Raw genomic sequence first — 15,715 nt, forward strand, 5'->3', positions numbered from 1 at the left:
CCTTTGTGAGGACAAGGATCAAAATATGGTAATCATAAGTGAATCTAGCAACAACAGTAAGAATCAACAAGACTTGGTAATTTGCTATACAAAGTAAACAGAGAGAAGACACTAAAAATGACCACAAAGTTTAGAATTAATCAAAATAGAAAAAATTGGGGCTGGGATTGTGGCTCAGTGGTAGAGTGCTTGCTCACCCAGCACCTGTGAGGCGCTGGGTTCAATCCTCAGCAACACATAAAAATAATATATAAATAAACATGTTGTGTCCAACTACAACTAAAAATGTTAAAAAAAAAAATCAGGACTTGGAACTTGCTTTGGAGGGGAAAGAGAATACACTGGGAAACGTGAGACATGCAAAAAATATCTAACAGGACCTGGAGACATGAGACAGGAACTTGAAAGAGGTCAGAACTAGATTTATAGATTCAGAATTTCATTCCATTCAATAAATATTTTCTACAAATGAACATGACTGACAGTCTACCTCCAACATCTTAAAATCCAAAACTTTTGACAGTTACAATACAGTGTGATTAGTGCTCTTATAAAACAAGAAGGACCTAACTGAAAAGTGTGGGATCAAAGCTTCCCAGAGAAAATAACTTTTATTAAGATGTGAGAAATGAGCTGGGCATGGTGGCGCATGCCTGTAATCCCAGTGGCTCAGGAGGCTAAGACAGGAGAATCACAGTTCAAAGCCAGCCTCAGCAATGGCAAGGCGCTAAGCAACTCAGTGAGATCCTGTCTCTAAATAAAATAGAAAATAGGACTGGGATGTGGCTATGGTTGAGTGCCACTGAGTTCTATGCCCGGTATCCCACCCCACCACCACACAAAAAAAGTGAGAAATAAGAAAACTTTACAAGCAAAGTGTGGGTATGTGTGAAGTGGCATTCCTGGCATGGGTGGGTGATGGAGGCAGGTGTTCTATGCACAGAGAAGAAAGTATGTATCAAAACTCAGAGATATGAGTTCAAGAACAAACATGACTAGAACATAAGAGTATGTGGTAGGAGTGGGAGATGTAGAAACTTTTTTGGGAGTGGGGGGAGTGCTCACAGTGAATAAACCTAGGGCCTCACACATGAGAAGAAATCACTGAGCCACATCCTCAGACCAAGAAACATTTATTTTTGAAAAGAAAATACACTGATATGGTTCAAACTTCAGGAAGTATAAAGGACTAAATAGTTAAAAGACACCTTTCTATTCCTGAATCCAAAACATCAACTTCTCCTCAGAGACAACCAATGTGAGTTTCCTATTTCCTTCCAGAGAAATTTTATTGAATCATATATTCTTTTCTTCTTCTTTTGTCTAAAATATCTAAACTAAACACTGCAAGGGGTAAACAAAAATGGAGTAATAAATAGGACTTAGAAACTGGCAGGTGGAAGAGAGGAAGAATCAAGTTGCTGCCCAGGCTTCTGGCATGGACAACTGTTTGTGCCACTTACCAAGACAGGAAACAGAAGCAGAGATTCAGTATGCAGTAGGAAATTAGTTCCTTCGTGGGCAGAATAAATTGGAAATAGATATTACAAGCGAAACACATTTCAGAAAACAAATCTAAACTTAATTTTAGAAATGAGAAAAGTAAAAACATTAAATGCTTTGCTAAAAGGTGGAGCCAGTTAAGAGCAAACTAAGGATAAAACGTAATTCCCAATTCTCAATCCATGCACATAAAAGTGATCACTGAAATTATAAATAAGGTTTATGAATGCATACAAACAAACGAAAACAGGAAAAAGAATTTGATAAAGGGAGGAACAGATGGCTGATAAAGCAAAGAAGCAAAATTTCAACACTCAGAAGCCTAAAAGACAATTTTAAGACATTGTTATCAATGCATCTGAGACATCTGAAAGAAAAACCGGCCAGAACAATCCACTGAGAATGTGTCTTGATGTCAAAGTAAATGGATACTAGGAGCCAGGAGAAAGAACCTTCCTTACATAGAAGACTTATCATGTACCAAAGGAGGCAACTATCAGAAAAGATGATGTTAAGATTAAAGAAAGAGAAAAAGAGGCTGGCTACTACAGGCTTCTGGTGTTCCCCAAAACCATTTCAATTACAAGTAGAAGGAAACAAATCTGCCCAACCAAATAAATCTTAATTAGAGGGGAACCCAAAATTGCTGTAAGAGGTCAACACAAATACTAAAAAATTTTGCAAGTAGATGCCTAAAGCCAACATTTTAAACAAACATTAGCAAAACAAAGTATCAGTCCCCCCAAAAAAAATATGGTATTAAATATTATAATGAAACACAATCACATAGTTCAATGTATTGTTTTTGAAGAATTTGTTTTTGAAAAAAATATTACCATTTATTCATACCTGTGTCTGAATATCATCCCCTGTGACAATGTTTCCTACAGCCCGCAAAGCAGGAGAAACCACTTTATAATCATTATGCCTGCAAAAATTAAAAAGAAAGAAAGAAATGTTACAGCCTAGCCAGTAGTTCTATCCATAATCTTTTTTCTTTAGGGCTGAAGTCCAAAAGAAATAATTTGCAATAAGATTTCAGAACAGAAAGGTACCAATGTTATTATTAAAGGAACCCTACCATGATGACAGAATGTTTTATGTCCCCTTAGAATAGCTGTCTTCCCCAGTATTCAGAATTTTTGGAAAAAATTACACTACATTCCTAGCAATCTTTTCCAGACTTTCATTACATGGAGTCCAAGCACTCCCTCTCATTCTTTACTATAGGCTTACTTCCTCTTTACTTTATCTTCTATGATTGCTGAGATAAATGGGGACCAAGAGTTAACATAATTTTTTTTTTGCGTCTGGAGATTTAACCCAGAGGTACTTTTCCACTGGGCTATAACCCCTTTCCCCAACCCTTTTTGTTTTTCATTTTGAGAAAAAGTCTTGCTAAGTTGCTTAGGTCCTAAGTTGCTGAGTCTGGCTCTGAATGTGCAATCCACCTGTCTCAATAAATTAATTTTAAAAGGAGGCAAAACTGACCTGTCAATAGTTGACTAAATTTAAAAATTTTCAAATACTAAACTTTATTAAACCTACTAAAAGCTGCCTTACTGGTCAAAAGAAACCCTTCATAAAGCCTGTTTTACATATTTGAAGACAGATTTATATGTCTAAAATAGAAGATAAACATAAAAATAGAAAATATAAATATGTAGTCTGGATTTTAGGATAAATAAGTCAATACCCTTTATCTTAAAGATAAGAAAATTTTCTTTCTTCTTTAATGATACCAGTCAACTTTTCTTAAACTGTCAGTTCCTTCACATTTAAGATGGGTGGCTCAAAATAAATGATTAAAATGTATAATAATCTAATATCTAAAGGATGCAAAGATTAATTCCCAGATTTTGAATGTTTTGTAATTCCTACAACATCATATTGCTTTTAACTCACAATAGTACTACTTTACTAATCTACAACCAATCTGTGGCTATAATCCCATAGTTTTGTCTTCTATACATTATACTTGTCTAATCCATTCCACATCTCATGTCTGGGAAAACGTCTCTTTATATCTATTTGAATTTCCATTACATTTCTTGTTACTTATAACTATACAATTTCTTTGTTGTCTTTTCACTCTACTTTTTTCTTCTAAAGTTTTTTTTTTTTTTTAAGTTGTAGACGGACACAAGACCTTTGCTTTTTTAATATGGTGCTGAGGATGGAATCCAGTGCTTCACACATGCTAGGCAAGTGCTTTACCACTGAGCCACAACCCCAGTCCCTTTTCTATAGTCTTAACTAGAAATTTAATTAATTTCAAATCATTATATCACAAGCAAATCTTTCACCCCATCATCAAAAGCATTACAAAGGGAGTGAAATAAAGATTCAAAACTCTGATCCCAGTCTAGATTAAACTCTAAATTGGATAGACGATAAAGAATGACTATTTTTAGTGGCACAATAGGTCATCCACTGTGGGCTAGAATTATACAGATCAGTTTTCCAAAGTTTCTGCTAAAGGGTAACTATAACAAAAGAATATGAGGTTCTCCATAAATCTCATAAGAAAAAAACAGAAACACCCGACCCCCCAAAAATAAACAAAAGACAGCAGTCCAAAGCACAATAAATCGGTAAAACAAACAACTGATTAATATATAAGTATTAATAACTAGGAAACTATTACAAGGGGGAAAAAGCACTTTCTTAAAAATATCTCACATTAGCAGCTCCACCAGTCTCCTACATACTCCTGCATCAATGACCGCTTGAATTTTATCATTGGGTCCATCTGATAAATACGAGAGGGCCCAGCAGGCATCAGCCAGTACATCAGTGTCACTGACAAAGAGCAACCAGGAAAGCACATTCAGACAGGGGGAAACCTGTAAAAGGAAGATAATATGATAATGAAATTCAAAAGAATGGAAGTTAGAAGTAAGGTGAGATAACCAAGAAGGCTAACAAGCAAACACTTGATGACTTGGGTTAAGATTTACATTTCTAGAGTTTGACTAGCAAAGGGCTGGGTGGCTTTTCCATCTTTGGGAATGCTATCAATGGTCCTACAATTTTTACTTTGCTGATGGTAGGCAGAATCTAAGAAAAATTATTTCGGGAAGAAAAGTTTTACATATACCACTTCTGAAGATTGAGAGTCTCTGTCAAAACCTATACTCTGAAGACTAAAGACATAAAGAAGCTTTCAAAAATGCCAAAGCTGGGAAATTCCATATTTTAGATAACTTGTTATGAACAAAATAAGCTAAGGTTTTTGTTTTTGTTTTTTTTTAAAAGAGAGACAGAGAGAATTTTTTAATATTTATTTTTTAGATTTCGGTGGACAAAACATCTTTATTTTATTTTTATGTGGTGCTGAGGAATGAACCCAGCGCCCCGCGCATGCCAAGATGAATTTGAAGCTTTCTACAGACAGTGAGAGGGATCCCAAAAAAAATAAAAACCACCAAAAACTGTTTCTCTAGAAACCAATAAAATTCTAACATGCTAAATTTGATCAAAAAGTATCATTTTGTGTTCATTAATATTGGTTGATACATTTTTTAACTGCATTTTTCTGCCAATTTTCTACAAGCACAGTCCTTACCTTTGCAAATTCTGGAGGTGGGCTTTTTCCTCTACACAGATTAGACAAAGCCCATACTGCATTCCGGGTCATTGTCAGGCGGTTTTGCTTTGAAAATAACCTACAAGTATGACACAACAGCTAATTATATAGCAGATATTAATTCTCTGGTAGCATAAGATAAATACTGAACTGGTACTGATAAAATAAATATATTCAAATGGCTTTTCTCCAAAATAAAACTTCATAAATTCTAGGGCAACTAATTTAGAAGTTTGGAACTGGCGTTAAAATCTGGAGCCTGAAGAAATGACGTAAATGAGTTAACAAGAATATATGTGGAAATTAAAAAATGACTTTCAAATATGTAATGCTTTCTAAGGGACTTCCCATGTTTTGTTACTCAAAAAAAGAAATAGAGACTTACTGCAAAAGAGGGGGAAGGATATTGCAGTCTAAAACATAGTCCCTGCACATGGTACTATCTCCAGCAATGTTGCCAAGAGCCCAGACTGCCTGTGAAAGAAGTATTTGTTAATGACTATTGTATACTTTAATTCCCACAAAATTCTTTCAAAAAAGATGCCAGCAGATCACATTAACCCCTTATAAAATTATAAAGCAATCAACATATTACACATGGACTAACTACAGATATTTTAAAATTCACACATCAGGAAGTCAACATGAAACAATTGTGGCATTGGGGGAAGAAGAAAATATTCTAAAATGTACAATAAACAAAAGGAAATATAGGCATCTAGGCATTTATTAAATAAATTAAAGCTTATTAAAGAGAAAAATCAATTCTTTTCTTAGAGGACCCCATCCTCCATTCCTCTGTAACATTCCACACAGCCCTTAGTACAGAACAGAGATTCAAATGGCTTTCTCAGCTGACTTAAAAATGTACTTTAATCTTAGAACACAAAAGAGTAAACAGAAACTGAAGAGCAATCAAAATGCAAGTAACTTTATTAATTTTCAGAGGTTGTATTATTTCCCCCACCTGTGCATTGAACCCAGGTGCTTTACCACTGAGCTATATCCCCAACTCTTAGTTTTATTTTGCAACAGGGTCTAAGATGCTTCGGGCCTTGCTAAACTGCTGAGGCAGGTCTCAAACTTGCAATCCTCCTGCCTTAGCCTCCTGAGTCAAAGGGATTATAGGTGCATGCCATCACCCAGCTGACTATATTTATCTTAACTGCAATGATGTTTCCACGGGTATCATACTGTACACTTTAAATATATTCAGTTTATAACATGTCAATTTATACCTCAAACTCTAAAAGAAAATCATTTAGTAGTGATTTATCTTTACAAATTTTATATGGTTGACAGTACTAAAACAACATATTTTCTATGTCTTTTACTTCCAAAGTGGCAAAGATACTGCTATTCTGATGCTAACACTACAATTCCTATAAGGAGAAGCTCTTATATCAGTAACTGCTTACATTATCTAAATTTATAAACTATAGGGCTTAAAGAATGTCAGGGTGGAAAGGGGAAAGAGTTTTATGTGTCTAGAAGAAATTGTGCCTATAGAAACTTAAAAAAAATTCTATTTTGTTGAAGGCTGGATTTCTAGAACATTTGCTGTAATTATTATGGCCAAGTAATCAAACTTAGGCCAAGAAAATGCAAACTTATTCTTTCATATGCTTCCTTTTTTTTTTTTTTTACCTGTTCTTGGACATCTTCAAACTCTGAGCTGAGCAACTCTATGAAGATAGGCACTGCCCCTGCCTGAATCACGATCCGGGTCTGAAGAGAATTTCCTGAAGCAATATTTGTCAGTACCCAAGCTGATTCAAACTATAAAGATAAAAATAATTTTCATTATCTTATTAGAATTTTAAAACTTCTTTTTTACTTTTAACAATAAAGTTTTCTGTACATGAATAAAATAAGCCTGAGATCATTTTTCATGTATCAGCTATCAATTAAATTCCATTTTAATTTCAAAAGAATTTCCAGAAGAAATTCTTCAGTCTAGAAAAATGTTCAGAATGTCTTAAAATGTCAGATCAAGATTAACATGAGACCATAAAAATGAGGGAGTTTTTCATATGCTGATATGCAATGATCTCCCAATATTTAAATAAAAATAACAACAATGAAATGTAAAACCGCATACATTACTATGACATTAGGTATATATCATTATGGTATATTACCTAAAACGGTTAAAAAGTAATATATGCATTAATATACTTATTGTATATCTCCAGAAGGAGTTACAAGGATCTATAAATACTTAATGCATCCAATGAAAGGGCCTAGATGACTGGGAAACGAGGATAGGAAAAACAACTTTAACCGAAAAGCCCTATTCCTATGTTCCTTTTGGCCTTTTACTGTGTACATAATCCAATATATTAAAAAAAAAAATAAATGTGTGTGTGTAAGATAGGCAAAATGAAATGAAAAGCAGGCCAAAAGGAGTTAACAGGCATAAAATTAATAATAATTCCCAATTAATAATTCCCAAGCATAAAAGAACCCAAACCAAGGTACAGAAATAGAGTTTTTTTTTTTTTTAAGAACATTCTTAATAGGAAAAGAAAAAAAGGTAAACTTAGAAAAGGTAAACTTAGAAAACAGAAGATATGAAGAAAATCATGGCCAACAAAAAATATAGCATATTACTAATTATAACAGTAACTTGATTTTTTAGTTTAATATTGATAAATCCAAGAGTGAAGCTTACATTTCCACTTAATTAAGAGTTCTTAATTAGATTTTAAGTTAATTCCCTCCCCCATTTTATCTTCTTTTAATCCTTTAATAAAGTATATACACAGGAAAAAATTCAGTATATCTCTTTAAATAAGAGATCAATAACATCATCAAAAATGTACATTTGACTTTTTCTAAGCTTTTGGATTAATTAAAAAAACAACAGTCATAGGGAAAACTTATCAATCATGGGGGTAGAGGAAGACAGGAGATGAGGACAGTCAATCTGACCAGCACAGTACAAAGCTGTATGAATGACAGCAAATTCACAGAAGCCAATTAAAATAAGGGATGTTTAAAAAAACCTATAAAAGTGACAAACACAGGTGTGATAAAATGGCTTGATAGTCAACCTAGACACTAATGTTATACCAGTGAGGAGGCCCAGACTAGGAATACCACAGTTAAACAGAACATAAACTATATCTGAAAATGTTTTGTTATAATCAAAGTTCAGGAGACACAGATGAAATCATGGGGGCAGATGGGGATGACTCCCAACCACTTTACACATTCATCTCTGTAGTTAAATTGCTAATGAAAGCAATGCTCAAACACTTTTTAATCCGTCTGAATTAAACTTCACATTTGTACAGTACTTTATATTTTTCAAAGAATTATTCACATACTCTTGAGGTGATCCTCTTAACAACCCAAAGATGTTAAGATGTCTGGTTTTTCTAGTTATGAATGAAGAAGCTATCAGAAAAAGTTCCAACTATGTGACTAATGATTTGAGTAATATATACAGTCAGCCAGAGAAGGTCTAGATTACAGTCGCCTAATCAAGTATGCTACCTTTCCTCTCAGAAACATACCTGTAACACTGGCATAAGAATATTTCAATTGCTTTTAGTTTGGGTAACTAGGGCAAGAAATTTCAAAGAGGTATGCCAGATTATTTATATAAAAAATTTTTTTTGCCTAAAATGTACTTTAATTTTTTACTAGAAAAATTAATTAGCTAAATCAGTATAAAAGCAGACTGTCCTACCTAGGCAGGCTCAAAGTTCAGTGAATAATCATCAGATACTACAGAGATCAAGTCAAAAGAAATGAAGACTGAGGAAAAGCAATCTGGAGAGAATGAGAACTATAAACATATAGAAGAGGAAAAGGATGGCATTAAGATTTTGATGCAAAAGAAATGCTGATGACCTCGGTTAACAAAGATTATATTAAAGTTATCAGTGAGAAAAAAATACTTAAAATACTAAATAATTCTAAGTTTGTCAGAGTACAAACTGCTATCTGAGTTAAGCTCCAAAGATCTCTGCGGAAATAAAAGGGAATTCCAGAAGCTATTCAAGTGAATAAAATGGAGAAATGAAATTAAATATAGGGACAGTGACTAGGGAAGTGAAAAATAAGTGAAAAACAGTCTGAACATGGATGGTAAAAAAATTAGAAACAAGCGTATCTTAGTAGAACGTGTCAAAGAGTTATGATTATTACTAAGAAGTGCATAATGATGATCTAGCCTCTGAATGAAAATAAGATTCAAGAAAAGAAATCAAAAAGCAGTTTTATTGTTATCCAGGACAGAAGTAGATGAATAACTATAATTAGAGGACAACGGAAGACACCCATACTCATGCACTAATAAGCCATAAAAAACATACACACAAAGGGTGCCAATTACACTGGTGTTTTTAACCTTCTAAAAACTCTCAAGCTGCATGTGTTAAATTTTCTATAACCGTGTGTGTGTGTGTGTGTGTGTTTCTTTCTTTCTTGTCAGAAGAACTCCTAACTATAAAACCCTGTTACTGTTGGAAGAAGCAAATTTCAAATATACTTAACATGTAAGAACATTCTTTAAAAACTGGATGTGCTCTGAACCATATAACTTTCCTTTCATCACAGTCTGTATGTAATTTAAGCTGTTTTTCCATGAGATTTTCAGGGTTTTTTGTTTTTGTTTTTTAATGTTTCAGCTTTGGGTGCTAGATTAGAATATAACCTGAAAGTTACAAAATGGAAAAACCCAGAACTGATGGCAAATAAAAATACATAGTTATGATAAAAGTAGACGAAAACTAAGTTTAATTATACAACAAGAAAAAAAATCAGTAACCTGAAAAGAGAGGGAAAGAAATCTAATAAATGATGCCACCTGAAGTAAAAAAAAAAAAAAACAAAAAAAAAGACGACCAAGAAAACTGTAACCTTCACTTCCTCTTGTTTTAAACTACTGCATTCTTAATATTCCAAGAATGGTACCATACAAGGAAAATCACCTATCATGCAGTGATAATTGCTATTTTTCACTATTCGGATCTTGCTAAATAAGGCTACAACTGAAGGCTGCACACTGAAGATTTGATGCTTCCTCTCTCCCCTTTCTTAAGTCTCTACCTTCTGGCGCTCAGTTCCTTAAATAAGGAAAATGAGAATCCAAAGCTGAAGTACTTCTGACCTCCTATCAAGTTTCCCACTCCAGGTTGATGTACGCCTGGTTCCCTTTCTCCATTTGGATCAGGACTCTGTTGCTGGCCACTTTGCCGGTTCCACTCTGGTTCCTAGCAAATGCCAGGCTCACCTGGAGAGCAAGTGAAAAGAAAGGCTCACATCAGAAAAATAAACCCAGATATCAAACTCTGCAGAGAACAGTGCCTGAGTCATCTGAGCAACCTTCCAGGAAAGGTAGAGAGATCATTGAAGATGGGGAAAGTCACAGGAGGATGAAGGCTTACTGCAGTTTCTCACATTAAGGGGGACAGAAAGGCAGAAAAGGGGAAACTGAGCTAACCTAATTCAAATTTACAAATTTTACAGGAGTACCTGTCTGGTGCTTTTAAGCAAGAGGTAATTTAATTATTTCTAGACTTTTTAAATAAATTTCTATAAGGTTTGGGAATGAACATCTTAGCACTGTAAAAGACAGTACAAAGATGCTAACCCGGATTCAAAAAAACAAAGTGGGCCCACAGAACATACCATAAAGCAGACCAGTCTCATGCCAAAGCCTCTAAGACCTAGATGTCACTAAGCTTGAGAAATGCTCTTAGCTAATGGCATTGCTTTCTGCCAACATCCTAGATTCCACCCATGCTAACCTCCACTTTGAGGGCAGGTCAGTAACTGAGTAGCCACACCCAAAGCAGGCGTTTTTAGCTGCCTTGTTTAAGGTGTCTCACCAATTTGGGAAGACAGAATGGGAATGAAGACACCCTTCACTCGATTTATAGCTCCTTAGATATAGAATGAAGAAATTAAGATTTTCCAGAGTTTATCAATGGGTTGAGCCACTAATTTTCCTATTGGAACCATATAGTATTGACTCTCTTTCTGGAAGAGAAATGACAAAAACCGTATTCCAAAGATATACTGTTCATCTCTCTAGTAAGCGGGCAGTAGTATCAAGGATGTACACTCTAGTTCTCTCCAAGAAAACAGGTAAGAGTACGAGCTTTCCAACACACCTAATTATTTGAAGACAGGGCAGACCATGAAGTCTCCTGGCTCTAATGTCTCCCTAAATAATAAACTTGCTTCTCTTGCTTCAGAGGAAGTCAAGGTTACCCATTACTTACACTGGAGAAAGAATACCATTTTGTGCTTAAATATGCTCAGAAGAAACCTGGAAATGACAACCCTTAGGTAACAAACAGGTTTAATATTTTTTTTCTCAGTTTTAGAGTAGCTCAGGTGAAAATCATGAGGTGGTCACTTCCAGAGGAATAATTTTTCAGTATTTCAACCTAATTATTAGTTAGCAGAGGGTGGAACCTAGAAATTTAGATAGAAACAAATTAGATGTTTCTGAAGGCTTTCATCTTTAGGTGTGTTCCAGGATTAAGGTATTAAATGAAAAAATGATGTACATGTAGACTTTCATAGAGTATAGGACAATGTAGAGTTAAGCAACAACTTATTTCTTTTTTCATTTTAGGTTATACTTTCTTTCTTTAATGCATGAAGAATTGAACCTCTGCAAACACCTACTAAAAACTGCTAGATCCAGGAGTAAAACCAGTATCTCTCAACTATTCTCATCCCCAGTCAGGATAGAAACTTTTTTTTTTTTTTCAGCATGAACAAATGATAATTTTCCCTACCTCCCTTTTCCTAAAAGAATTTCAAATGATAAACTGCAGTAAGGCTCCTCATTTGGTCCCTCTGGTTTGCTTGGCAGCTTGCTTAGGGGCTCAGGCTCTGTTCTCTGCAGTGTTGGTTTTCTGGATTTCCTTTTTTCTGAGAAAAGTCTCTCTCTTCCCTTGCTCTCAGGGTGAACATAATGTTTTAGGTGTCTGGTGATTCTGGCCTTATATGGGGGACCAGAATTACAATCCAGGAGGCAGCTAGCAAAACAGAATCTTAATTCAAATAAACACAGGGATTGATATATGTCAAACTGGAGAAGAAAAACTGATGGGACATCAAAGTACTCTACCTTTTCTGGATTTCTTGTTTTTCCTCTGGAAGAAACTCATCACCGCAATAATGATGTAAACAGAAAGAGAAAGATGGGATAGGACGATAGGAGAGAAAATATCAACAAAGCATTAAAAAGGTCCCAGTCCCTACATGGCACCAGTCTTAAGGCAAAAAGTCCATGGTGGGTGGAAAGGGATTATCTTTATGATTAACTTGTTATTGGCAAAGATTTACTTGGAAAAATAATTCCAATTTGTGATCTACTTGGTACCTAACAAATTTTATAGTTGCAGAGTCTCTTTAAAGGGTCTGGGTCTTTCAGATTAGATACTTCAGTGAAAATTCAGAAATCACAAGTATAGTTAATGATACAAGTAGTAATTCAGCTGGCTACTTCAAGGAAATCTAGCTATGACCAATCACCACTTTACCAAAAATCCAACTTTATTGAGGAGGAAAAAAAAAACACACACACACACACACACTATTTAAAATTTTTAAGATAATTCCAAGGATTAGTCAGTTGACAGTGGTTTCTTTCACTGTGAAAATTATTCAATCCAGAAATTGGAGAATTCCCTCTTGGAATTCTTATAGCACAATACCGAAAGATTAAATTGACATACCAGAAAGTATAATTCCTGACAAAGCTATCTCTCCTTGTCAGCTCTTCTGGGGTAAAAGGAGGACCATCAGAATCAGATTTCAGGATTATCAAGTATATGATCAGACCATGTAATACCTTTGTGTGTGTGTGTGTGTGTGTGTGTGTGTGTGTGGTGCTAGGGATTGAACCCAGGGCCTTTATGCATGTGAGGCAAGCACTCTACCAACTGAGCTATATCCCTTGCCCTTACCATCTTGAGAAAGCCAACAAATATAATCTACAAATTCCTCAAAACCAAATTTTAGGTAGCTCACATATTGATTCCTGTTTATAATGGTTTCTCTACAGCAAAGGTTTCCCTATTAGATTACCTATAATCTACAAATATTACATCATCTACAATCATCATAAAACTTTTTAAAAGACTAGAAACATAAGTTTGAGAGAGTGTAATAAGGGTCTACTATGTTAACAAAACTGGAAAAGAAGCCTGCAATGCAGTTGTCATAAATTTCATTATCAACAAACTCAATCTCTTCATACAGGTTAAGCATGTAAAAAAAATCATTTACATAATGAAAGTTCAAGGAAAACTAAGTTATGACGCAAGAAATGAAAATGGTCCGCACCTGCAGTGTACAATTCTCTTTTCGTTTGAGGAATTCCACAAACCTTGCCACTACTCCTGGTGTGCTGATAACTTCATCAATAGGAGGATTAGGTTCTGTTTCCCCATAAAATGAAAGGAAAGAAGAAAAACAATCCTTTGACTTCAGTGCAAGAACTTTTCAATTTAACATTAATTTATAATACTCCTCCCTTCATTTACCAGCTCTTTCATATTGGAAAACCACCAAAACAAAAAAAAAGTGAAACTGCATTTGAACACTTTGGGACAAGAGTAGTTTTTAAAGGTTTCACACAATATGGAAATAAAAGAGTGAACAGAATTCTTTGGTTTTGTTTTTTGTGATGCTAGGTAAACTTCACCCCCAAATCCTACAAATTTGCAAAAATCAAAATTACTGCCTCTACTTTTTAGGAAACTTTGAACATAGGGGGTAAAAAATTTCCAAAGACAACTACTGTTAGTATTTTAGTATACTGTCTTCTAGCCCCTTTTTCATACATGAGCTTTTAGTCTGTTATTATATATTACCTTAAGAAGCTGAATTATAGGATTCTGTGCTTAAAGGATTTAACAAGTGCAGTTATAAAGAGAAGCCAATAAAAATTCACTACAATTGATTTATCAAATTAATCTCATTTTCATTTATGACAAAACGTTATCTTATAAAGGGAGTCACTCAACTTATTTACTTATTGGGTGACTAAATAAGAAAAGTCAGACAAATCAGATTAATAATTTCAGGAAGAGATCTGAGTTTTTGACAATGTATATGGTAATACCTGAAAAATGCAGATCACAGTACTATCTGGAGAGCCTTAGCCTTATTAAAGAAGTGACTAATGTGCTGAGAGTGATAGCACATGCCTATAATCAGAAGGCTAAGACAGGAGGCTCTCAAGTGACTAATGGTACAATGTTGATTTGGGGAGGAGGAGGCTCTAATGATAAACCCTATCTGGTTCAACATTTTTATTAACCACTCTAATAAATATAAAAAACAAATGTGATAGTAACAATACACTACTTGTAATATGCTGAATTATAGAAATAATATGCAAAAAGAATACATCAAAAATTGGCAATAAAACAACAGGAATAAAGCAAAAATTCAGCAACTTTTTTCTGTTGTGGGTTTTTTATTTGTTTTTGGTGCTGGGGATTGAACCCAGGGCCTTGTATATCCAGGGCAAGCGCTTTACCAACTGAGCTATATCCCCAGCCCTCTGTTTTTTTGAGGCAGGTTCTAAATTGCCCAAATTAGCAGCAAATTTCTGGGCTTAAGTGATCCTCCTGCCTCAGCCTCCCCAAGAATAAACTGGGACTATAAGCATGTGCCACAACATCTGGTTTATGAACTGTATTTTTTAAAATCTACATAATTTCCCACACAAATTAATTACAGTTAACGAAGTGTAGGAAACTTAGTTTGCTGAAAATCCAATGAAATATTACTAAGCCATGACTCTCAGAAAACTAATGCTAACTTGAATTAATTCCTGGAATGGATAGTTTTAAAAAGAAGGTAATCTCTTACCATATTCTATAGTAATAAGAACACATCTGGAGTACTGTATTCTAATTATCATTTAAGAGTGATGCTAGCAAACTAGATTACAAGCAGGAAAATAGAAGAATGGCAAAAGGCCTTAAAAAGTTATATCATATGGGCTGGGGCTAGAGCTCAGCTGCAGAGTGCTCGCCTCGCACGTGTGAGACCCTGGGTTTGATCCTCAGCACCACATAAAAATAAATAAGTGGAATAAAGGTATTGTGTCCAACTACAACTAAAAAATAAATATTTTTTAAAAAAAGTTATATCATGAGAAAATCATAAGGCTCAGCTTACTGAAAATAGACAAACACATTTTTAGAGGGGTAGAAAGGTGTACTTCTCCTTCAAATATTTAATAAATTGTTCAGGCAAAAGAAATTATGATGGTAGGTTTTTATTCCATTTAATCTCAAGGGATGTACAATTTTTTTTAATCACTAATGATTCTAAATAACCATAATTCAAGTATTTGCTATCAACACTTTAATACAATTGTTATTTTCACTTGCCCATGTCTACAACAAGTATGATATTCTGATCTACATTAATTATACCAGAAATGGGTACAACCTTACCCACCTTTTAAACCCATATTTTCAGTGGTACACTGGTAAAACTGTAAACAAGAAAACTGGCAATTATTACTTTTTCAAGTAATGTTATTTAAGTTTTTCTATAAATAAGGTGGAGCTTTAGTTTTAATTAAAATAAGATGTTGATTACTAGTATAATAAGTTAGTTCAAAAATGC

General features: G+C 34.4%; 1 protein-coding gene across 1 annotated transcript in view; it reads right to left on the bottom strand.

The window, feature by feature from the left end:
- The window catches only part of Kpna1 (karyopherin subunit alpha 1), a 65,061-nt gene that overhangs the window by 10,862 nt on the left and 38,484 nt on the right, over positions 1–15,715 (bottom strand). The window contains exons 5-10 of the mRNA XM_046457910.2: positions 13,412–13,506; positions 6,740–6,871; positions 5,478–5,566; positions 5,072–5,171; positions 4,186–4,349; positions 2,353–2,431 (exon numbers count right to left, since the gene is read on the bottom strand). Of these exons, the coding sequence (XP_046313866.1) occupies positions 2,353–2,431; positions 4,186–4,349; positions 5,072–5,171; positions 5,478–5,566; positions 6,740–6,871; positions 13,412–13,506 (659 nt within the window). The remainder of the gene's footprint in view (positions 1–2,352; positions 2,432–4,185; positions 4,350–5,071; positions 5,172–5,477; positions 5,567–6,739; positions 6,872–13,411; positions 13,507–15,715) is intronic.

The sequence above is a fragment of the Marmota monax genome, unplaced genomic scaffold (genome assembly GCF_021218885.2).
Source record: "Marmota monax isolate L192 unplaced genomic scaffold, Marmota_monax_Labrador192_F-V1.1 WCK01_AAM20220418_F8-fsc00052, whole genome shotgun sequence".
In the NCBI taxonomy this organism is placed as follows: domain Eukaryota; kingdom Metazoa; phylum Chordata; class Mammalia; order Rodentia; family Sciuridae; genus Marmota; species Marmota monax.